Source organism: Cuculus canorus, chromosome 2 (genome assembly GCF_017976375.1).
Source record: "Cuculus canorus isolate bCucCan1 chromosome 2, bCucCan1.pri, whole genome shotgun sequence".
Taxonomy (NCBI): domain Eukaryota; kingdom Metazoa; phylum Chordata; class Aves; order Cuculiformes; family Cuculidae; genus Cuculus; species Cuculus canorus.
The window spans coordinates 106,266,651-106,292,056 of record NC_071402.1 but is presented as its reverse complement, the minus strand read 5'-3'; the positions used below and the strand labels follow the sequence as shown (position 1 = coordinate 106,292,056).

General features: G+C 38.4%; 1 protein-coding gene across 3 annotated transcripts in view; it reads left to right on the top strand.

Annotated features, from left to right (window-relative positions):
* The window catches only part of SUGCT (succinyl-CoA:glutarate-CoA transferase), a 329,484-nt gene extending 309,081 nt beyond the window's left edge, over positions 1 to 20,403 (top strand). The window contains exons 14-16 of one of the 3 annotated variants that reach the window (XM_054059902.1): positions 5,361 to 5,443; positions 9,077 to 9,145; positions 18,802 to 18,940. In XM_054059902.1, coding sequence (XP_053915877.1) covers positions 5,361 to 5,443; positions 9,077 to 9,103 — 110 coding nt within the window. In that variant the 3' untranslated portion in view covers positions 9,104 to 9,145; positions 18,802 to 18,940. Of the gene's footprint in view, positions 1 to 5,360; positions 5,444 to 9,076; positions 9,146 to 18,801 lie in introns of all 3 variants that reach the window. The other 2 variants (XR_008448763.1, XM_054059901.1) reach the window with 2 other exon arrangements.
* Positions 20,404 to 25,406: the final 5,003 nt, after the last annotated feature.

Here is a 25,406-nt window from a genome sequence, read left to right as displayed (position 1 = left end):
CCATGAAGGCAACATGCCCACTAAGTGTAAAGTTCTCAAGTTTCTTGCAGCCAGGCATATTGGCATGCATCATATTAAAGGTTTAGCAGCATTGCTCTAAGGGAAATTTAATAGTCATAGTCAATACTGCAGGTGCTGCTCAAGAACTTCAGCACTCCATGCAAGTATTACCTAGACCTTCACAATAAACGAAGAGTTAAGTTGGCAAATACCAGTACAGCTGAGGAGAATGGGTCATTTAAGCACACACTGTAGTGGTTTGCTGGATTACAACCCAGTAACTACTTCATGTACAACTGTATAACAAGTTAGTGAACATGCTAGAATTGTATAGCTGTGTCCAGTTGTTGTTCCTCATCAGATTTGTGCTGGAAATGTCAAATATGTCATTTCATAAGGGTCAGGCTTTTTTTAGAAGGAAGCAACCCGAAACCATGTGCCCCCTTTTGTTGATAATATCCTTCATGTGGATAGTAAGCACTTGAAAACCTGTGTCTTATTAGTAGAGTGCTGAGTAAGTATGTATATCTCGTAATCATCTTGTTGTATGAATGCAATAATGTATGCATCTATATAATGTCAATACATTTGTATGTATAAGTAGGATGCTCATCCACATGTAAGCAGCTGAAATCGAGATCTAGATGTTCTGGTATGGAATTTATTTCTTCTCCAAACTCTGTTTGAGTTTATATGAATAATTATACTGAAAGTGTAAGACTAGGAACTGATAATAAATTCATCACATCAGAAACACTCTTCTTTACAAGCGCTCTTTCTTATTCACAATGTGTTGCAATTCAGTAGGATTTTTCTTTCCTTTTCCCCCCTCTTTTTCAACAATTCTAAAGGCCTATCTCTGTAACAGAGAATATTTCGTTTGCACTTAAGGGAAATATCACACCTTGTAGTCCAGTCTTCTAACAAACCTCAGACCTCCTCTGTTTCTATCACTTAATTAAAATTTCTGAATCTTAGAAAGAGATATATTCAATATATTCCTACTCCTATGCTACAGTGCTGTAGAGAAATCAAAGAATTTTGCCACGTTTTTAGTACTATCATAACTATTGATTTTGACATACTTGGTTCAGGAGTCAGATGTACGTGAACATAAGCAGTTCTTCTAAAAGCTTAACAGTGTTACAGTGTTTTCTTCCTGCATTTGCCCACATTTACAGTTGCTCTCTCCTTTCCCTTTTCTGCTTCCTTCTTTTCTTAAGAGCTTTCCTCTAACCGTATTTTCTCCCTGAAAAGCTATTGTTAACTTGGTGGCAGCTTGTAATGAAAATAGCACGTTATTTTTTTGTATCTTCATTGTGATTTTATCCAGAAATAACAAAAAAAAAAAAAAAAAAAAAGAAGACTTTTAAGTGATCAGTGGTTTACTTTCCCTGAGTTATCAGTTTGTGGCCTCTCAGAAAGGAATCTTATTTCTGAAGTGCTCAGAAAATTTAAAAAATAGCTCAGGTTCACGAAAATACGCTGGTTTCTAAATACTTTGTACATTGATTTTATGCTATGCTTAAATGACTAAATATTTGTTGAATCTGGTCCTAGATCTTTTATTTGAAAGTGTATTTATGGCCTTTTAATTAAACGTGGTGGATAGCAAAAGTCAAAGCTTAATTTAAAAACCAGGAGCTGAATCCTATTAAAAACTTCAAGTTGTAAAATATACCTTAGTATGAAAGGAAATAAGGAAATCGTCTACTGTTTAATTAAAACCGATAAGAAAGAATCTTATTTTCCTTTCTGTCTTTCTCACTAAAAATGTCCAATGTGAGCAGCTTCGGTGAAACTCATGCGTTTACTTGCACGCAGATGTAAGGATTATTTGCATGCTGCCATTTGCCATAGATCTCAACAGCAGTTTCCACAGATCACGGAAGGCATACTGTATAAAGAAGACGTGTGTTCTCCATGTATCCTGTGTCTACAAACCAAGCAGGACCAAATTATTTTAATAGAGTTTGGACTGATGTTGTATAACATTTTCATAGTGATTCAGAAGGCTTTACAAAAGAATACAACTACAGCACTAAAATAGTTAATTAAGATGAACTTTTAAATTGGGTAAGTGATTTGGAGTTTGGTTTTGGTTACCCAGCTGAAGATGCATTAAAGACTGAACCTTCAGATTTCATTAAAGACTGCACCTTCTTTAAATTAGGACTACTACAGGCAGCTCAGATCCAAAAGTAAAAGCACCCTGAGTTTCTACTCTGTCATTTGTGAAAACTGTGGCCTTATTTCCTTCTAGTTCCATTATGAGTCAAAGCTGGGTGGGAACAGAGGTGGAGGGGAAGCATATGCTCACCTGTATTAGCCTGTGAGAGTGCCGTACTTAAGAAGCTGACTATCTAGACTTTTTACATAGGAGAGTCCACTCCTGCTGCTTGACCTAGAAGAATGAATACAGATGGCCTGGTCATGTCTTTCCTCTGAGCCACCCAACCCCCTGCATTTTTGTATTGCTCTGATAAGAAAAGTTGTTTCTCATACCCAGTGCAGAAGTCTGTGCTACTCTAAGATTGCTGTTGCCTGTATATAAATAACATAGTTCCACTGAAAGTTCTAAATAATGTAAAATTAAATAAGTCCACCCTATTTGATTTCTTTGTCTGAATCTGGTTTTAGTTTTGTTTGTGGTTGGCCTCTAAGAAGACTGGATAATCCAGACACAGAAATTACAAAAATTTGCTCTATGTATTAAATTGGCATGACATCTTTCAGCCTGAATTTGGGTTCTGCTAGCACTTTTGGAAGTCATTATTGCTTTGCTGCATTTTCCCACACCTGCTTAAAATATGTTGATTGCAGTGCACCCTGCAAAGTGAGGTTACTTGGTTTATCATTAAGGATAGATCCCAGCTGCAGAGATCTAACAAATCCAGAGGAAGAATTCAGCAAATGTGTTCTATTTAGTCAGAAGTGCTTGCTAATCTTTGTGGCAATGTGCAATTGGTCGGCTTATGTAAAAAATAGGTGACAGAGTACTCTGATGAACTAGAAAAATGTAAATAGTGAAGAATATCAAGCATTCAGAATATTCAGTATTTAAGGTCAGTAGAAAATCGGATTTGGAGAGGGAGTGGGAGAAGGAGTGAAGGGGAATAGGACTTAAGGTTTGATGAAAAGTCTTGTGGGGAGTTGTAGGTTTTGGGAATAAGAAAGTGCATTGAAAGCTGATGAGTAATTGATCTACATGGGATATATTATCTCACTGTATATTAAGTTCTGTGTGGTGATTATCCTCAAGATGTTAGAGTAGGTGTTGGTTAATGTGAGACTAGGGAGAAGGATTGGGGAAGAATAGGGGAGTATGCAAAGAGGTGGGTGGGAGACCAGAGCTGCGCTGTGGATTGTTAGAGGATGGAGGATTATCATGGGGAAATATTGGATGTTCCTGCCATATTCTCATACTCCTTCAAGAGTATCTACTTTTGACCGTTGTCAGAGTGGTATAATGTACTGAGCCACTATGGGTGTTCTTTTGCTTTTTTTATTAGCTTTTATTTTATTTTAGTTTCTGTGAAAGGGTGATGGTTTGCCCACATGTGATTAGTTGGCAAAGGGTTACAAAGAGTAGCGCCAAGCAGAGAAATATGGAAATAGCTTTGTTGGAAAGGCAGACTTCACTGTGGTAACACAATATTGATTAGGCCACCTTAGGATGAGGTCAGAGAGGAGTTAGAAGGTGGTAGGAGCAGAAACTAAGGATGGGAATACTTAGCTTCTTCTCTGGGATCCATAATCCCATCCTCTAAAGGAATTGTATTTTCCCAAACACAAAACTTTTTATGAACTCCTAAGCATAAAAAGCAACTATTGTCTTAGCCTACTGCAGATCTCACCCTGCTCCATTCCCCCCTCTCCACCCAGCTAACTTTGCTTTTAGATTTACCAGTGCTTTCTGGCATAAGGATTTGGTTCAAATATTGCAAAATATAGTTGAGAGCTCTTGACTGGATGGTACTGCCTGTGATGTCTCAAGGTTGCATGCAACCACAACCATAAAAGTCAGATTAAATTTACAAATGACTTTGTCTTAAAAAAAATCTGGCTTTTCTGAAAAGTGTGTCTGTCTCCAGCATTTTTAGTACATTTTAAGAATATGATAAGTTTAGTATTTTGTTAGCAAGATGGCTTTTGACTGAAGAGCCCTAAAAAGACGAGATGTAAGCAGAATAATTTCTGAAAAATTTATGCCACATTTGTGTCTGGCAGTCTACTATCTGCTCCCTCTATGTAGCCATGGGAAGAAAAGATGTTGGGGACCAGCTGTTTCTTGCAGCTTACGAATGGGGTCTTTGTCACATCAGTGATGTCAGTCATTCACTTCAGTAAATAATAAATAATGTGCACAGCTAAAGAAACAAGAGCTATTACAGTGAACCGTTACACACAAAGATGTAGTTTAGGTTTTAAAAGTTTCAAAACTCTGTGTGTTTGTAAAATTGGAACAATTCTAAGAGGCATAACCAAAAATTATATTTAATTTTTCATTTCTACGTTTGTGTGCTTCTTATTTGGAGAAAGTGTAGAATTCATTACATGCAGCACAATTGTCTCTGCCTTCAAAGAGGAACTAAACCAGGCTAAGCAGTGCTGGAGCCACTAAAATCTCAATAATACTTTTTGATAGCTAGTTATTATTTAATTTTAATTGAATTATATAGCACAGGCATAGTTCCATAGAGGACCTAAATATCCCAGTCAAGATCAGGCCTGTGATGTTCAAGGATCTGCAGACAGAAACCAACATGTGTTTTCTACCACATTATGGGAAACAGTTTCCACCCAAGAGTTAGCTAACAGTTTAATCCTGCAATTAGTATGCTCTCTGCCCAGAAACTATCATTTGCAGCACAGCAAGACAGATGGATTTCGGATTAGAAAGAAATCTCTCCCACAACAGATTAATGCACAATTTATCAGATATAACTTTGGACAGTGGTTCATACTCCTCTGAAGCAGCTCTGGGAGACAGGATATCAGAAAATTATTGTTTGTATTTCATTCCAATATGAAGTGGGGCCCATTGTGTCAGACACTGTATAAACAAATAGTAAGAGAATACTCCAGTCCCTAATATTTTATAGTCTAAATAGGCAAGGCTAACACAATTGTACAGGAAATACAAGGATACGGCAAGAGAATGTGATTTGCCTGTGATCATAGAGTTGACTGGTGATAGAGCAAGGAGCCAAATCCAACTGTTTGGATTCCCATCTCTGCAGTCTGCACTATAGTTGACCTTGCAATTAGATGATTATTAGTTTCTTCTGATTAGTTTCTTATATTTTCATAATTTCTTTTTTGTGTTTGCTATTATTTCTTTGTCAAAATTCCTATAGAGAGAATAAGCCCAGCAGGAGCAGGAAGCTATTTACACTACTTCTGTGAAAAAGAACAAAGCAGTAACAGATCTATAATCAAGGTAGATTTAAACGTTTTTATGTCATAGCAAGTTCATCTTTTTTATCTATCTATCTATCTATCTATCTATCTATCTATCTATCTATCTAAAGAGTGTACCATCCAGGGTTACTTTAAGCAAAATAGCATCTGGCTTTGAAATTAATGAAAATAATCTGTAACTCATACATATATAAAGCATGACGTAATTCCTGGCATTCTTCAGTTGATACTGTATCTGAAAGTTGGGGAGAAAACATTAGAATCTAGGAAAGCTACATGAAGTATTTTACTTTATTTTTTTTCCTGCAAGTGGATGAACAAGCATTACAAACATGGCCTACACCTGTAAGATCTAGTTGTAAGGCAGGTAACCAGGGAATAGTCTGCATTTTAAAATGAAATCTGCACATTGAATCAGGCAGAGAACAGCTGGCTTAGAAATCAGCCTGAGAATCAGAATAATCTATGAAAGGTATTTGTGTTAGCATTAAACATTTTTACATGCTGTCAGTGCAGAAGATAGCCTCTGAGCTTTGTGGATTAAGGAATTGGCTGGTATGACTTTCTGGAATTGGGTTGCCTTGTTAAGAATGGAAAACTCAATTAAAATTTAGTTATGAGAAGGCAATGTGAGCCCTTGTGATTTACTGCTGCAGATTCATGTTTTAAAAGGCAGAGTTTTCAGTCAAATTTGTTTCACGTTATTAGGGAATAAGGCTATAGTAGTTTCTTTGGCATGTCGTTGTTTTTTGAGCAAGAGTTATGTACCAAGATGCATTTATATTTCATTAGCAATAGAAAGGCAAGTGAAGATAAGTAGAAACTATTCCTTAAGAGCTAGTAAAAATAGACTTATAAGGCTAACTACAGTACAAACTAGGGAGATGCATTCCTGAATGTTAGAATCAACTGATGGTTAGACTTCATTAAATTGTACAGTGTTCAGGAGCAATCTACCAACACCAAGGCAGAGCAGGCATTGACTTACTTCAACATCTCTAGTTCTAATGTTAGGATGTGAATCCCATTTTTTTTTCCATAAACTCAAGTTTGCACTGATACTTCCAATCCATACTTTTAGATATGGCATTGCAAACTGAGTGTGGATGCTTTTCCCTTGTATTTTGCTTGAGATTAGGCCTGTACAAAATAATTTATATTAATTCAAAATAGGAAATCATAAGAGAACATTAACTAAAATCAGATTGGCCAAAAAAGCTAAAATTAAATGGAAACAAAACCTCTTTTCATACTCTTTGTATGAAACAAAAGTGCCCACATACAGACTTGCTCAAAAATAACTAATTGATTGAAGTAAAACCAACTGTAATTTTGGTCCCAGATTTTTTGTGTGGAGAAGCCCTAGGTTCTCTGCAATTTAAAATGTAATTGTTTCTGTGATGCAAATCTTTGCAACCGCTCTAAGGCCTTTTTAAATTACTGTTGCAGTGTAAAGTAGACACAGCACTGCTGAAAATGAGGCCAGAGATAGCAAGGCCAGAGGCAGCAAGGCCCTTCATATTTTATAAGGATTTTTAGGAGACAGCACTTGCCAATCATATGAGGTAAAAGAAAGAAGAGGAGAGGTCGATGAGTATGCAGTGAAAAAGCAGATTGTGGAAAGCAGAAATACAGTAAATGAAAACCCACAAGTACGAATGGCAAAGCATCAAAGATGAGGGGTTGTGTAGGAGGGAGGTGCTACTGATGCTCCCAGACATTCAGGGATGGAAAAATTCCATTAAAACTAAGCACCTGCTGCTTAAGATTAGGGCTTCAAAATTACGAACCATTTCAGCAAAAGCATTTTGCTGTGCAGTTTAAAAGGGACCTAACGGAAACAGCCTGAAGAATTAGGAGGTAGAAAAAGAGAGAATAGGGGAGTATTTTAATGATACCGATTTGTGCACATTTAAAATGGGGTATTGCTTATGCATGGCTGGTTCCAATCTGATTTTAATTTTTGTTCCCCAGTTTGTCAGTTGTCTTCTTGAGCAAAAAGAGGCTTTTTAGTTTAGTTTAGTAAGGGGATAGGCAACTGAGCTTTGGATGGCTTCCGAACCTTGTGCCTCATTCCTCTTCATGGGTGTGTCTGACTCTTAAATTTCTGTTTCTTAATCCTACTCTAGTCTTTGTGGGTGAGGAGAGATGATTTCTGACTCTTTTGCCCATTGTAGGGTAGAATACAACACTGAAATCCCTTCTGATGGAGTAAAGGCTGGCAAATATTTGAAACCACAAGAGCTTAAATACAGAACCAGCCTATACTTAACTGACATACAAACACTCATAGAGTCATGCCCACACAACCAAAACCAAACTGAAGGCTGCTTGGTTTGAAACGGTTGTTTCTCCTGCCCCATGCTGCTTTGATATTTGTGAGTTGATGAGCTGAATATCACATGTCAGGGATTGGCAGCAGACAATGGAAAGCCAAAAGCTGTTCCCAGTCCTTCACACTGAGGCAGAAGTGATCAAATTGTCACTTAGAACTCAGTGGAAAAAACAGCCTAATCTACAGTGTGCCCTCTCTCTAGTCCCACTGTCAGACTCCAGTTTAAGCTCTCTCTTTCCCTTTAAAGAAGTTAATGTTAACCTAATGATTGCTTTTAAATAGGAAATGGGGGGAAAAAAAGTGACTGAAAGGAGTTATATGTCTAGAGTTTTACTTTCCCCTGCTCAGTGAGGGATATTTGCTCTTCTTTTCTGCTTTGAATACCAGATGTCTCTGCACAGTCAAACCGAGACATCCTGAAAGAAAAAATTTCAGATGTCTTCAGCTTTTTCTGGAAACTGGGCCTCTTTAAAGTTGTCTCAAGTATGATACTCAAAAACAGTTGTCCCAGATTGCACAGTGTTTTTCGAAACTCAGCCAGCTTTTTTAGTAGCCGATGCCTCAAGGAGTCTGGGCACCTTACCCAAAAAGAGCTAAAAATGTAATTTGCAGTTCTTCAAGTAATCCAAAACAAAGTATCAAATCCCTTCCCATCTTCCTTTGCCAGGGAAAGTCCCTGTGCACTTGAACTGGCCTCATTCTGCTGCACAAGGGACGGCAGAAGTAAATGGAGGGTGGAGTGGGAGAGCTTTTGGAAGAATGGTTAGCCTGTGCATAGTGCTCAGCCCTACTTAATCACAAATGCCTTGCTTGAGAATTGAGTTCTAAATATTTCCGTAGTGCTCAAACATAGAGTTACCTGGCTGTTGTCTGTGCTGAAGAATTTCAACCACCAGAATTTCCTTGGCTGTGCTGCTGCTGATGGCTTTTTCCATTAATACTCACTCAGCAAATACTTACTTGGTGTGGGTCACTAACCAGGCAATAAAGTATCGACTGACTCTTGAATTTTCCAAATGTGAAGGTTTATATGCCCGTGTGTTGTAGACACAGAAAAATGGTCTAGAGATGAGTAGAATTAATGTGCATGGCAATACACATACAACATGACAGAAACATGATTTGACATCTAAATGTCTGATCTTTGACTTTTTATAACAATACAATACACCCCTTCTGAGACTTAATACTCTGGCCAAATCAAGAGATTGTTGAGAAAAAATTAGTCAATGTAGAGATCTTAGGAAGTGATTGAAAATAGTTTGCAACAGGTGGACTGAAGAAGGCTTTCATTTTTCATTTTCTTTTTCTTAACAGGCTAAGGTGGAAGTCATGAGACATTAATCATCCTAAATAAAAGAATAAATCATCTGTACTAATACACAGGTAGGTTATGGTGAGGTTAGGGAACTAAAGCAAAGGAATTTGACAGACTTCTGTCATAAACCATTTGCCATCCAGCTCACTTTCTATTCTACCTACCATCGGACAAGATTGCCAGGTAAACCTACAGTCTACCTCTGGTTTTGAAAATACTCAGAGCAGCATGATTAGAACCATCACAAAAAAGACATCTTAACATAAATTCCCACTACAAGGTGTACTGAAAAGAGCTGGTCTGCTCTTTAAAGATATAGAAAGGGGACATAGAAAAATGCTTTTTCTTCTGTGCAATAATCTATGCCCTGACTTGAGAAATGCCCATGCTTATAGGAGGGTACAGAAATAATTAGATGAATACTTCAAGAACATATCACAGAATAATGTTCCCAAGGAGGTAGAAGATCAGACTTGAGAATCTTGTCAGTGACAAACAAATTTTTCAAAATTGCTTAGGAGAGAATTTTGAATATTCTTTCAGATTTTTGTTAAAAGAAGGTCCAAGAGTTTTTAATTTTTAGTTATTTTTACCTTTTGTTTGGAGACCTTAAAGCCTCCTACCATGAAAAAGTGCTGCTTCAGCAAATAAGAGGTTAGAGAGAAAATTATGCCTGGCCTTAGGATCAGGCTGTGTATGCTCTTTGGTGTGCATTGTCTTGCACCCCTGAATTAAGTGGCTAGAATCAACTTTAGGTATCTGGGCTTCAGTGGGTTGCCTAAGACTAAGGAAGATCTCATCTGTAAGGACGAGCTCATCTGCTTCCACTCTGATGATGCACAGCTGGACAAGAGTATTACTTTTGGGGTCTCAGAAGAGCCAAAGAATCTTACTTATAGCTGGAGACAGGACACAGGAAAGGACAAATTGGTTTATTGAGGAGATACAGACACTTTCTGTGTTGGCTGGCGTGTCTTGTTCCAGCATGCAGGGTCACAGTAACCACAAGGTATGGGACTTGCAAATAGTTTTCACCAGGCTCAGTAGGAGAGCCCCAAGGAGCTTCTTGCCTTCCCGCGCAGCTGGGGGCATGAATCAACTTCCAGAAACATGTGAGCATGTTGCAACTAGGCAATTCTCTGTCCTTGCAAGGGGCTCATTTCAGGCAGCATTTTGATTTTTCTTGTTGCATACTAGGAGCACACTTCTCAGTAATTGCTCTGCTTAATATACAGCAATTAAGGACTTTGGATTTACAGTTAAAGATGCCTACGTGAAACAATATGTGGCTTGATCTCCAAAGTATCAGAAGAGGTTTAGGTAGGCCTTCTTAACCCCAGCCCTGTTGTGTGCAAACAGTTTTGCCTATGGGCATTTCAGAAATTCATATGTTTTATGCCCAGAAACAACCAGTATGTTCATATAGTCTGACCTCCTGCGTAGCACAAGGCTTTGAGCATCACCCTGTAATTTCTGCATTAGGTACACATCCTGTGGTTAACTTGCATCCTGTGGTGGGATTACATATCAGGTTTTGTATTGATTAGATTATGACTTAAAACAAAGTATGGTTTTAGCTTGTATTTTCAGTAATTTAGTCTTGCCCCGTAGGTTTTTCCTTTTAGATTTTGCAGGGCTTCTCCCAGTTACTCTTCTTCTTTGCCATCTAGTTGCAAGAGCAGTTTGTGTTAAACTAGAAGCCCTTGCCTTGAGCTTGCACAGCCCGAATTCATCTTCCACAGTACTGTAGAAAGGATGCCTAGAAGAAGTTGTTCCATGAACACTAGAACTAAATATTGTTTTACCTCAGACTTAGATCCCTTGTAATTCCTGTTTGTAATCCTTATGATAACCTGAATGTTGCTTATGTCTTTTAGGCCTTTTCTCCCCAGCGAAGGACAGTCTGTACTTGGTGACTCTTAAAAGAGATTTGTCTGTACTGACTGGCAGCCAAACAGTATATACAACAGCTGAGTTTTTTGGGTTTTTTTAATGTCATCTGGCTCTAATTTGGGTATCAGTTCTTCAGCAGTTGTCACTTTTCACAACACTGGTAGGAACTTAATTTTCCTTGAGATTTCTACACTTTTGTCGAGATTGACAAGTCCAGAATTTACTGTGTGTGGCAGGGACAAGGCAGACAAACAGATGATTAGAAAGACAGAACAGACACGTAAACTTGTTTCCTTAGGAAGTGGACCTACAGATTATTGCCTAGGGGATTTATAGTTCTTTAAAATTGCCACCTCTGGGTATTTTTACTAGTCATCTTCCTTCCTGTCTTTCTTTGAATCTTCTCTTAAAGTCTGTGGGGGTTTGGGGAAGGAGCAGGACAACATGAGTCTGTGCAAAAAGTTAGGCCAAATTTCTAGTTTTGTGAGGTGATACATGTGGGAAGCAGCATACACCACCTTACTAAAACTTTCTTAAAGCTTTTTGATGCCAAGAGTCCTCTCGCAAAATTGTGTTATTGGAATAGTGCAATTATGCGGGATTACTCTCAAATATGCAACCAGAATGACTGATAAATGATTTCCTTTACTCCAGCAGTCATGCAAGATTAATTAGGTGCAGTTAGTATGGTGACACTTTGGAAGTGTAAAGCATTATATAAATGTTGAGTGGTATTTACACTGATTATATCCAGGATGTTGGTTGATAGGAAATACATAAAATGTTTTTTTAATGCATTTCTATATATGCAGCTCCAGGTAAAGAAGTACTTTTCTAAATGTACTTGGCAAAGGATTTTAGGAATTAGGTAATGGATGCTTTGAATGCCTAAACATGAGTTTAAAAGTGGCCTGATTTTTAAACACCCATCTATCGCTATCACTCATAAACTGTTTATGCTCTGCTTGTCAACTCACTGCCCTCACAATGCTTCAGTATTCATACTCTCGACTCTTGTGATATTGGAGAATCTTCAGAGCTCTCCCATGGCAGTCAACATTGGTCAAATGAGAAAAAGGTGAACGGGTGACTCGTAGATATTTCTAGTATTGATAATATTTACTAACCTACTGATTTTACTATTTACTACCACTATTTACTGATTTATTTATATCTGTGTTTGTATGGCACCTAGAACAAGGTTTATTTTTTTTATTACCATTTGAAAAAGTTTGTCCATCCTCTCTGCTCTCAGTTAGTCATTCCTACTCATTCTGCCAAAGTTTTCCACCCTCTCAGCTGTGCTGGATGCCAAGTGAACACTGTGTGGCTGTGCTCTAAGTGGGGGAGGAAGTGGAAGCTGCAGTGCGAGAAGGAGAAAGTCTTTGAGTATTACCTCCTTAATTACTTGTTTTGGATTTTTTTCCCCCAGATCTCTTACAAGTACTTCTTAAAAGGTAAATTACCAGATTTTTCCCAGTGATTAAGGAGATTCCTAAAAAGCCCCCCAACCTCCCAAACCTTCAGATCTGTGGTAACAAATAGAAAAATGTCAGAGTTCCCCAGTTAAAATGGAACAGATCATTCATTCTGGAGAATTCCTCGAAGCCTGTCTGCACTACTCATATTAGCAGAACTTTTAATGAGCTTTTTTGTCTGTGTGTATTTTTCTACTTTGCGTTTCATCAAGGAGAAGGAGCCTGGTATAAAGGCAGTGTAGCTGAGCTGGGCTGTACTGAGTGTTTGGGCACCTCATCTTCCCAGCTGTGAGTAACAGATTGACAGAAGTCCTGGCAGGGAGAGCTCAGACACTCAAAATGAAGTCCCTCTGGTGTACTCCTGGTAACATATCCCTGCACATGTCACTTCTAATGCACAAATATCCATCCAGCTATGAAGCCCCTCTTGCTGACTTATTCTGTATTGTTTTCATCATCTTAAAAGTCACTACTTGTTTCCTGCTGATCCTCCTTTAGGTTTGTTTCATAATCAGCTGATTGCATGCTCCAAACACTTGACCTGTATCATATAAGAGATCAGGGTGCAAATGTATCGGCTATGGGCCATCACTGTTGACTGTTGGTGATATTTCATTAGAATTGCAAAACTGTTATGTAGCAACACCACGTTGTTGGAAAAGGCGCAAGTGTTTGGTTTGTTTTCACGTGATTCCCACATATATACAAAGTGCACTGTGAGCTGGAGTAGAATTGACTGAGTGATGTTGGGTTTCTCATTGCTCTTTTTTGCCAATGTAGGTGATATGTTGCAAGCAGAATGTATACACATACATTAGCTGAAATGTACTATTTCTTTTCCTTGTCCCACGTGGATAATAACAAATAATCTTGACTTTTCCCTGAGCTTGGCTGTCCCTGGGTCTGATTCACTCTACGTAGTTTGAGACTTAGATTGCTTCAATATGCTCCAACCTGTGCTGTAGAAAAAGTGTTATTCGGTGACTGCTGCACAATGCTGCAGGACTGCTATATGTCAGGACAAGGCAAAAATTATTATCTTTATCCACTGTTCTATACTTTTCTTGGCACCTTTAATATAATTCAAATTCAACTTTAGTTTCTGCTACTTGTAGGGTAAAACTGACTTGCTTCTGCAGCCCCAAATCTCAGCTATGCCCAGTGACACATTGCAAAGACTACCATGTCCTTCACCAATTTAGGGTGAATGTTCAAAGGCATTTCATTCTCATAAGGCTCTTCTTGTGGACCTGTTTCAGACGTTTCATCTTATTTTTGTCCTTTGGTTTAATATGTTCAGCATGCCTTAATCTAATAGCTCAGTTTGATGCTTAGCAATAATATATTAGATAGGCACCAAAGAAATGGAATTTATTACAATGATGTTGAGTTCAAGTACCAGGGAAGTCTTCCAGATATCTTGGTACAGTCATTGTGGTGGCAACTGCTACAAATTTTGATTTATTATTGCACTATTAACTCTTGTACAATATGTGGTGTTCACAGCCTGTATTTTAGCAATGTGCCAAAGTCAAAATGATAATAATAATAAATGAAGATTAGCCTAGAATTTAAATGTGGTGAAAGAGCTCTTTTGTTTACTGGCAACGATAATCAAAGCAAAAAGAGAAACAAGTTCCTTTTAATTTAACAAGACAAAGGCAAACCAGAACTCCCACTCATTCCTTCATTGCTTTTTTCAGGTGACAATATGTATCTCTTTGACTTCATGGCTGAATTGAGTGCACAGGTGACTGCTGTCTTACCTCCTCCAACCAGTAACCCTGCTTCTACCCCATCAAAGGCCTGATTTCATCTGCAAGGCTCGCTGTAACTCACCCACATGCAAATGCTTCTGACCTTAATTAAAGCAGTTCACCTCTTTCTGCCTCAAGGGATGGTTTCCTCATAAGGCAGTTGTGTTTAATTAGCATTTGCATAGCATTCTGCTGGTAGCTCTCTGGGAGCGTTGTTCAGTAGGAGCGTGGGATTGCTGAAGCCTGACTGGCAAGCTTTGCACCCTCCTAATTGACACAGAAGCCAAGTAGAAGTTACACAAGGAAAGAACAGAGAATCGTTAATGAAGGATCATTAGCAAGTAGCTCCTTTGAATGAATGTAGATAACTTTATAACTTTATCAAAGTGAAAACTAGCATGATGAATTATGCATCAAACAATAAAAGCTCAAGGAAGACACTGGTTTTATAATTGCTGTGCAAGTTTCTAGCATGCTTTAGTTTGTAAGATTAATTTCTTTGGGAAGTGTGAAGCATTCTATGCCTGTTGTTCACTTAATGTCAGTTTTGTTTTTCTCTCATTAGAGGTTTTATTCTGTGTCTTTTGATATCACCGCGAAGACTCTCAGGGTTTGAGATTTTTATGCTAGCAAAGATTTGCACAAGCAGATGAAAAGCATATGGCTACTAAACTAGTTTCTTTGGTGGTTTGCTGATTTCTTGGTATAAAGAGTTCTCAGATACACCTGAAATAAGGTTGCTGTAGATATTATTATATTTTTAACAGAAATTGCCTAATAGTTTTGTGGCTATGTTGAATTTCTAGACTCTAACAAATCTCTAAGGGGCATTTTTGCTCTGAAATTATCTTCAGAAGGATTTCAGTTGGCACAGATAGATCATTCCTGTGGCTTGCACTAGTGCCAGTTCAACCCTCAGTAAGTCCTAGGAAGAGGAATTAATACAATTATTGCCTCATGATGTCACCTGTCCCTTAAAAATGTACTAATCTCTCACTTCAGATCTCCTCTGAAAATTGAACTGTGTTCAAAGTGAGTAGAATTAGAGGAATAAGTTATTAAAAATGTTATCCCTGATGTATGCTGTTTCTTAGCTTTCATGAGTATCAGTGAATGATAGGGACAGTAAGAGATCATCTAATCCATCGGCAAGCCCCAGAGATCAGCTGTGGGATCAATTGGGCTAGAATATTTCTTGTTCCTAAAGATCTAATTGATAAGAACTTTGCAGCCTCCTTTCACAGACTGTTTCAGCATTTTGCTATCCCTACGATTATAATTTTTTTTTCTAATACCTAACTTCAGTTTCCTTTGTTGCAATTGAAATCAATTATTTCTCATTCATTATGGACATAAAAAAGGGTTTACTTCATCCTGGCAGGAAACGTTGCATGGATTTTGGAGGAGATTGGGGCTTTTTTGTTGTTGTTGTTTGTTATTTTTTTACATTTTTTTGAAGACAGTTTTGAAGACATTTTTTCCTGTCCCTTCTCTTTAGGTCCACAGTCCCAATTTGTTCAATTACTCCTATTTTCTCTGATAATTTCAGTTGCTGTCCTGTAGAATTCCCTCAGGTGTTCCAGGTGGCTATGCAGTGGTGGCCCCACACCAGACACTGTTCCAGCTGTGACCTGCCAGCTCTAACTAGAGCAAAAAGATTCTTTCACATGTCCTGCAGGCTTCTCTCTTGTTTGTACATCCCTGTATCCCTGTATGACACTTGCCTTTTTTGCAACAGCATGATGTTGTTCACTCATCTTCCCTTTGTTATCTAGAATAACCCCTAGCTGTTCCTACCTTGCTATTTGTCCCTGCTCTGTAATTTTATAATTAATTGTAGTTCTTTCCCCTTGACTTTGTTGAATTTCACCTTAGTTTATCAGACCATTTCTCCAGCATAGCCAGTTCTGGGCCCCTCGCCACAAGAAGGATGTTGAGGCTCTGGAGCGTGTTCAGAGAAGAGCAACAAAGCTGGTGAGGGGGCTGGAGAACAAGTCTTACGGGAAGTGGCTGAGAGAGCTGGGGTTGTTTAGCCTGGAGAAGAGGAGGCTGAGGGGAGACCTTATTGCTCTCTACAACTACCTGAAAGGAGGCTGTAGAGAGGAGGGAGCTGGCCTCTTCTCCCAGGTGACAGGGGACAGGACAAGGGGGAATGGCCTCAAGCTGCACCAGGGGAGGTTCAGACTAGATATCAGAAAAAAATTTTTCCCAGAAGGGGTCACTGGGCACTGGCAGAGGCTGCCCAGGGTTGTGGTTGAGTCCCCATCCCTGGAGGTATTTAAAAGACGGGTAGACAAGGTGCTCAGGGGCATGGTTTAGTGGCAGATAGGAATGGTTGGACTCGATGATCCAAGAGGTCTTTTCCATCCTGGTGATTCTATGATTCATTATGAAACTGCTTCACAGTCAGTTTAAACTTGACGTCCTCAGAAATCTGAGCAGGTATGATCTGCGTTCCATCAGTCAACTCACTAAACACTGATTAGTGCTTTGTGCTAAACAGGTTGCTCTGGAGCTCACTTGAAATGTTCTTCTGTTTTAGAAGACATCTGGTAGCAGTTCTCTGAATGTGATTTCCCTCTTAGCATTGCATCTGGCTTCAGGTTTACCTAGACCATGTTTCTTCAATGAGTTTATGGAAAATAGTTTTTTTTCTGGAAGTAAAATCTTGATCTGGCACCCCAGTGGCTGGAGGGTCATTTCACTTGACTTTAGACATCTCGGTGAACTTTTAGAGGTCTGCATATAAGGTATTTGTCTACCTTCTGGCCAGGTTGAGTCATTTACCAGTGCCTTGGAAGAACTGCTGCTACTACTGAAAGTGTGTCTTTTCATCTGCAGTGACTCTAAAGGAAGTTGAAGGAACTGCACATCTATATCTAGGCTATTGGCATGTAAAGTTAGTGGTGTGTGTCTCACCTCCAGCCCTTCTTCTGGTAGAAAGACAAAAGGGTTTGGGTGTACAGTATTTGTTCTCAATAGATACATGCTGGGTGTTACTCATCTACTGAGTACTTTCAGTCTGATTATTTGCTCATTGGAACTTGAAGTTAAATAATTTGGTCCATCATGTGCCAGTTTAACCTTCATTCCTTTTTGAACACAGGAACCACACCTGACCTCTTCCAGGAGCATACTCCTCAGGAACATATCAAATCAGCTTTTTCTAAGCATGCTTTGTCTTATTTTGTCCCACTTGGGGAGTGGATAACTTTACTATGTTAACAATTTGATCACAGTTGATGAACACTGTTGAAAAGATACCATATTCTGGAATGCTACATGACCTTTGTCATAATCTCTCCTTATATAAATAGTAACTTAAGTACTTCCCTATTTGTGTCCTTTTAGGATGACTTCTTGCTGTGATTTATTTCTCTTGATGGTTGACATCCTATTCCTTCAGAAGGAAGTCAAACACAGTTCTACCTCTTAAGATGCCTTATGTATTTATTTTCATTTCTAAGGAAAGCTGTTTTGTCATAAATGAAGACATAACTACATATAACCTTTTCAGTAAATTATTTTTTATTATATAGTAAAGACCATAAGTGTAAATAGTGGAATCCTTTTGCCACTTGTCCAAAGCATCAGAGGTTCTTGAATTTTGTATTAAGTTTTCAACTGAAAATTTGGAAAATTTTGGTCCTCTATTTCTTTAAAAAACACTTAGTCTTTCTTGTGCGTGCACTGAGTGTATATCTCAGTTTTGATCCCAGAGTAAATCTATGGCGCATTCTGTCTTCAGAGACTGACAGTAATGGTATAACTGCTAGTCTGTACTGAACAACACTGAATTCTCTGTTCAGTTCACTACAGAGGGCTGCTAAAAAGTGAGAACTGACTACCTGCCATAGACATAAATTCTTCATATCTTTGCCAGCTTCCCTAAGTGATTTCCACCTTTGCAATTATTCTCGCCGGAGTAAATAAACCATTGTTGATTTTCTTATGGCAGCTGCTACCTGTATTTTTGACAGAAAGCATAAAACTATATAGAAATATCTTTGCTGTGCATGATGTCAGTTCTATATCACCACAGGATAGTAGAGCATGCAGCAGAGGTACTTGAACTGTTGCTGACTGGAGATGGTGCTTTCTATCACCTGGTGCACTGCTCTGACGTCAGTAACAGTGTGTTAACATGATATTTCATTGTGTTCTTACGGTTGTGCTGCCTCCTGTTGTAGACAGTATGGAAGTTTCTGCACCACATCACATTGTGTGTGCTAGGCGTTGTTTGGGTGTTGTCATTCAGCTAGAATGTGTGGTAGACCTATGATTTAGTATGGCTTAGAATACCTTGATACACATACCACTGGGCACAAGGCTAGGGCTTCTGAAATGTTGGATGAATATTCAGAAATTCTGCATTTGCGTGAACTACCTAAAACTGGCTTATTGATACATTATTCTCAGCTAGATTTTTTTTTTAGTCTAGAATTCCAGAACATAATATTTCTGTAATAAGGACTGTGATAAGATTGCCATGAAAATGAGATACTTCCCTTTAACACAGACACTTAAATATAAATATAGGCAGTGGATTTTGAAAATAATACCCTCCTGTCTGCTTTTTTTTTTTTTTTTTTATAGGACCAGCTGTCAGATATAGTGAATTTGCTGTGTCACATCCCAAACCACCTCCACTTGTTGGACAGCACACAGTGGAGATACTGAAGGGCATGCTGGGGTACAAGGATGATGCCATAGAAGAACTGCTCCGTACTGGCGCTGTGGCTCAGCATGAGGTCAGATAAGGAACATTAGCTACATTCCTTCACACTGAGTTCACATTACTTTGTCCTCTCTTTGCTCCCTTCAGGTCCCCTAATGGGACTCAAATAGAAGACAATTTAATTCCTAATTTTCTTCCGTGTGTGTTTGTATGATTTTAACACTAGTGTATCAAATAAACAATCTCATACCGTCTGAGTGAAAGATTTTCTTGGGTGGGGAGGTATTGTGTTAACTGCGATTGTACAGTCCTATGTGGTTACTCATTTTCTGTATTTTGTATGGGAAATGGAGTTCTTATCATAATTACAGTAATTGCCTAAATGTTTGTCCCCATAAGGACATAATGTTAGTGAGAAGAAGCAGAACCTTAAAAAATCTGTACTAGACTCTCCACTTGCAGAAGGCTGTCTTATACAATTATTTTAGTAGAAAATCCATTATGTACAAACTGGTGGTTGATTTTGAACAGAATCGTCAGTGATGAACTCTCTGTTCATCTGTATTTTAAATCATAGTTAGAATAACCATTTCTATACTCACCTCTGTTCTCTGGTATTTCCAATTACCAATATGTCTTTATATTGCATAGCATGGTCATGACAATCCTAGTATGTTAGGAGAAATTAGCTGAAATTGGCATAGTCCTTTGGTTATGAAACAAGCCTATTCGAAGACTGGTTGAGAGGCAAACTATCATTGAATAATCTTTTGTAATTTTATTCAGAAAGGCCCAAGTTACTGTTAGTTAAACATCGATCCACACAAAATCACGTGCTGAATGTTAAGTACCAGAACTTGCCAGACTTCTTGATCTATTTCTGTAGGTAGTTACTAATTCCTGTACCTGACTCCAGTTGCCACCCCAAGCACCCTTCACTATGGAGAAAACACAAGTTAAAATCTGTGCAAAACTTTTGACTCAGTCCCACCTCCCTAATTAAAACATGCTGAGAGTTGACAAACCTTCCTCAAATTTAGTACTACTGTATCCTGCAGCAGGGTTGCTCTTAAGAGCAAGGCACCATGCACTGCGAGAAGGTGGAAGAATTTGATCCATGATAAATAGTAAGGGAAAAATTAAAGAAGAGCCATTTCTTCTCTGCTAACCAAGTTGGCAGTACTTCGCTCACAGAAGAAATGCTATGCTCCTTTGTTGCAGTATATAATAATTTACAGTTAAAGTAAACTCAGTGTATGGGAAGAATCTAATCTTTGTGTGTGCACCCTGGGAGTGAGGCAAAGCCTTTCTGTTCCTAGAACTAAATAAAACTAACTCACATTGACACTCAACACGTAAAATCCGTATTTCTTCCAAAGTATCGGAAACAGGCCTGGCATTGTAACTGGATTGTCACTTTGTTTCCACTCTAGCAAACAACATCCTCTGTATTACATTTGAACTTCACAACTCTGCATTACATTCTGGGGAAAGAAAAGAGGTTATTACATAATCAAATTGCAGTGGAACCCCACTGTGGTTGTTCATTTTTGAAGCCCAATGTGTTTTGGTTCATTTGTTTGCTTGTTTTCTCTGTGGTTTTGTGTTCTTTTTTTTTTTTCTTTTCTTTTTCAGATCTCTATTTTTTTTTCCTCTTGCACTGCATTCCTGGCACCAAAGTCCATACTCTGTCCATGTGCTAAAGACATCATGGGATCCTAGAGGAGTGACTTCTTAAATAAATACAGAAATAAGTCTGAATTGAGAATAGGGACACCATAGGGGAAGAGTTGGAACTGGATTGGAAGAGGTTTTGATATAGTCCATCTTCCTTTTAATCTAAAGGGAACACACCTTTTTTAACGACAAATGCAGCAATTTGAATTCCGCTTCGCATAGAATGGATAACCTGATATTGAACTGAACTTTGTTTACTACTGAAAACTCTTTAGTACTGTCAGATAACACTCACTGATAAATTTGCTGCTTTTACTTTGTTAAGGGCTCTTTTCTTCCCATTTCTAAGAATCATATATATAAGGTGTAGTAATATTTTTAGTTTTGTTCAAGATTTTCTAAAACATTCTTCTATGTGCTTTTTCAAGCAATGGAAATAGCTAATCACCACATCCTTAGCTACAGTAAATTGGCAGAACTTCTTTGACATTAACACAACAATACTGGTTTAAAACAACTGAATATTAGGCTACTAACTCCATGTATTTTGTCCAGAGTTCACACACAGGCAGTATTTCTCTCTTTTTTGTGTGTATATGTGTGGGGTTTTTCTCTCTGCTATGTTGACATTCAAAGGGATAATCAAAGACATTATTTTGTCTCACCTCCAGTGCTTATTCAGTAAGAGAAATCCAGATACTCTTTTGCCTTTCCAGCATTTAAGTCATACACTCACACACAGACTGTTGCATACTCTGTTCAAGTCAGAAATAAATGGAAGTCATTAAAGCTGGGTGTCTGGAAGCCTAAAAAGCTCTGTAGCTTCCAAGGTCTCATCATGAAATTTTGCCCTACCACAAGGTTTGGTCCTTTGATTTGGGATGATTTGAAGGGCAGATAAATACTTGCCTTGGTAATATCTAAGCTCTATCTACCCTTTTCCCTTAAAATACAAATATATGCAGAAAAAAAATCTTTTAAAAAAAACATACCACTCTTCCCAGGAATCTTCAGGAATACATGTCTCTAGAACTCGATTGTGATTTGACAATCTTGCAATTTCAAAATGGTTTCTCTTGTATTGCAAAACTGGAAATCAACCATCACATAGGATTCTGGACCTCATAGTCTGAGATCCCTCCACTTTTAAGAAGGGATGTAGTTAGAAATGACTGTACACAGCTGCCTCGGGCAATTAATGTTTTTTTCTCTGCTTAAATTGGACAAGAATCTGCTGGTGCTGCCATGGTGTGAGTGTGTGTAGTATTGGCTTTAGTTTGACTTGATTTACACATCATTGTATTACAAAAAAGAGACAGAGAGAGAGAGAGATAGGACACACCTGTTGTCTAATTCAAAACCAAACCAGGATGCTATAACTACCATCGGAAAGGAAGATTTCCATTTTATCACCTGTTCTGACTTCATGGAGACCCTTTGGCTCCATTTTCTGTGTTGGGGGATCCAATTGTTCTTGTATTAACTTGACCATGAAACACTGTCCTCAGCCACCTTCATGTAACTGTCTTTCTTTCCATGCAAGCTAGTAAAGCTCTTCAGCAGGTATAAGTCACTGAGAAAACTGCAGAACTGGTGAAGTCCAGCTGGTTTTGCATAGCCTGCAGATATCATTGAGGGATATTTTAATGTATCAAAAAGAAATTCCAATCAAACAATAGCCAAATGGATAGGAATGGATTTTTCTTGCTCCTATGCAGACCTTGTTCCTGGTATCTCTTCCCCAGTATCTTCTCACACAGTTGGAAGTCCTTGCCCAACTGTCTGGAATAGATGGCCTAGAACTGACATTCAGAAGTAGAATCAATCTTTTTGATTAGTTACCCATTAGCAGAAGCCCATCAGCCTCAGAAGTTTTCCAGCCTACGTGCAAAGGCCAGTGAAACCATATTCATGCAAAGATTCGTCTGTTGAAAGAGATCGCTGAATTGTGCTGGAAGGCAAATGCTTCTTTTCTTCTCAGGTTTATAAAATCAAAATCAACAGGGAAAAAAAGTTATTTTTCTTTTTATATATATATATATTAAAACAAGGAGAGAAAGAGAAAATATCCCCATTCTTGACTTACATACAAAATATAAAGGTAGCCTTTTTAAAAAAATGCATTGAAATAGAGGCTTCTGATGCCAATTGACATTAATCAGAGTTTTGGCCTTGCTTCTTCAAAGATTAATGCTCAGCCCAAAGATGTCTAATGACAATGGGCTTAGGGTGAAGTAGCAGTCAGAAAAACTCTTGCAGTGAGTGTGTGTGCACACTCAAAAACTGGGCAGAGCATTTTCATTATCGTACAGCTCTGCCTGTCACAGAGCACTATAAATGCTCAGCCTCGTGGACCCAGACATAAAAGGCTGCTATAGGCATCTCTGTGACTAAGATTTCTTTTAATATCTAAATGAGAAGACATATTTATTCCTCTGATCTTCCTAATGTTATAGGACTGTATTTAAACGTATTTATTTCCTCAAAATATAGTAAAATGTCTTTAATTGCCCAAAGACAGAGGAAAGGTAAAGTACTTTCAGAGTTCAGGAATGCTGGCACAGTGCTCACATTTCATGTCAGTGACATTAAACAGTGCCAGATACAGTACTTTTCTTAACTGCTTCTACATCGAGTTTAACGTGGCTTGCTAAGCTGCTGAACGCTATTAGCTAGTGAAAAAAAAAATACCAACCAACTTCAGAGCAGTTCCTGCAGGATCAGGTAACCTCCCTACAAAGAGGACTGCGTGATACTGCCCAGTGTGATAGAGGTATGAAGATAAACAGTGATACAGTCACCTTTTTAACACTGACAACCAATCAGTTCAATTACTGTATGATTCTGTGACTGAAACTTGGATCAGATGTGTGAGAAAAATGCTGGGAAGGATCACATGTGCCAAGGACCCATGGAACACTTGCAACAAGATCTCTTTTTTTGGCACAGGCTATGTGAAGGGGTGCCAAGCAAGGGTTGAGGTAGGGATAAGTTGTTGGTTTGTTTTGGGTTTTTTTTTTTTCTATTCTCCAGAGCTATACATAAAAGTGAATTAGCAAGCACCAATTAGCCCTTAGTTAACAAGAAAATCTTAAAAATCATAGGGTAAAGGGTACACTAAACTGCCAGCCTTAAAAGGCCTTCTCCATGGTCTAATTTACAGTGCACAGTGGTGCACTGCTTATTTACAAGATACTTTGGAAAGCAGGCTGAGGAGGAGCCCACTTTGCTGCGATTGTTTCTGTGCTTCAGCTATTTCAGTTTTTGTCTATCTAATAACTATCCCAACCTGAGCAAAAGAGCTTTAAAGTACAAGAAGGAATTTGAAGATGTGTAACCTGGTAAAGGAATCATCTCTTGCAGATCCATTTTAGGAGAAGTTAAAAAACTCTAGAAGTTGTGTATAAAAATGCGGAGTACTGTGTACCTTTCCCATAGAAACTCTCTTCTCCTGGAGGATTGAGCTTCTGAAATAAAGCAAATGGTGTGTCAGAAAAGTGACAGTTCTCTGATAATTTTTTTTTCGTTTTTTCATCCAAACCCTTTCTCTCTCCCAAAGCCAAAAGTGAAGGCTTTTAGTTAAGAGATGGAAACATTGATTCAGCAGTGCCACTGCGGAGCTTCCTGCAAATCACAGTCCAGGTATCTCATTCCCCCTTCATTTTCAGGCCATGTGGCTGTAGGATTCCTGTGATATATCACACAAATTTATCGTGAGAGTACACTATGCTGCTTAATGGGAAATGCAATCTAGCCAAAGGAAAGCCGGATCATGAAACAGTCACTCTACAAAACTTTACATGAGTCACTGGGGGACCATTTGTCTGAATTCAAGTTTTCAGGAACCAAACTTGTTGTCCAACTGCTTGTGCTCCTAGGCAGTTCTGCCTGCTTGGTGTCGCATATCCACTCCACTATATTATCTGTGCTTTAACGGACATATTTGATGCAGAACAGCTTGAGATGAAGGACCGTAAGAGTAACCAGGATCAAAGAGACAGTACTGCTTGAGACTTACACTCAGTTATATCTATGTTGACAGAAAACTCCCGATTCTGTGGTATGGTAAGTAAGGCTGTTGCGTTATCTGAAGCCCTTGTGTGCAGCATAAGCATTCTGGTACCTCTACAGAACAGTTCTGTTCTCTCATCCAGAGGCCTTAAATCATTGAGGGTTTTGTTTCCTTGGTAGGGCTAAAAAGTATTTTCTCTCTTGTCATTGCATTTTCACTTTAAACTATAATATGATTGCAAATTTAGTTGTTTCTTAAATCAAATGCCCCGCGAGGCTTCATATGATATTCGCACTTGCATTAACAACCATAATATCAGCAATGTTAGTCATGACATCAGTAGAAGACTTATTTATTGAACTATCTTTGAAGAAAGGAGAAATTCTAGCCTTTCCTGTGAGTAGGTTATTGTGAGAAATGTGGACTATTGCCAGCCTTAAATAGTGAAATACGCAGAATCAGACCCTAAAATAATGGGGAGCAGTTTAAAAATTCAGAAAAGATTTCTAAAAGTGTATGGTAGAACAATATATCTGTATAAGATTATAAAAGGAAAAGAAGCAATAGCAAGACTTGTGATAAAGTTAATAGAACTAGCCACATAGCTACTATATATATTTGTCTGTGGAACAAAATGCAGGTCATTGCTGGGTTCCTTGCAATGGAAGTTATCCAGCTTGGTTCTCTGGGCTTCAGGGAGCTGATTTTTTTTGAGGATGTTTTAGAAAATTGTTGAAAGTGAATTCTGCTGATGATTTTGCTAGCAGTATTTGTTAAATACTTTCCTATTGATAGTACTGTCTGGGCACTCAATCAGTAGCTGAATGCTGGAGT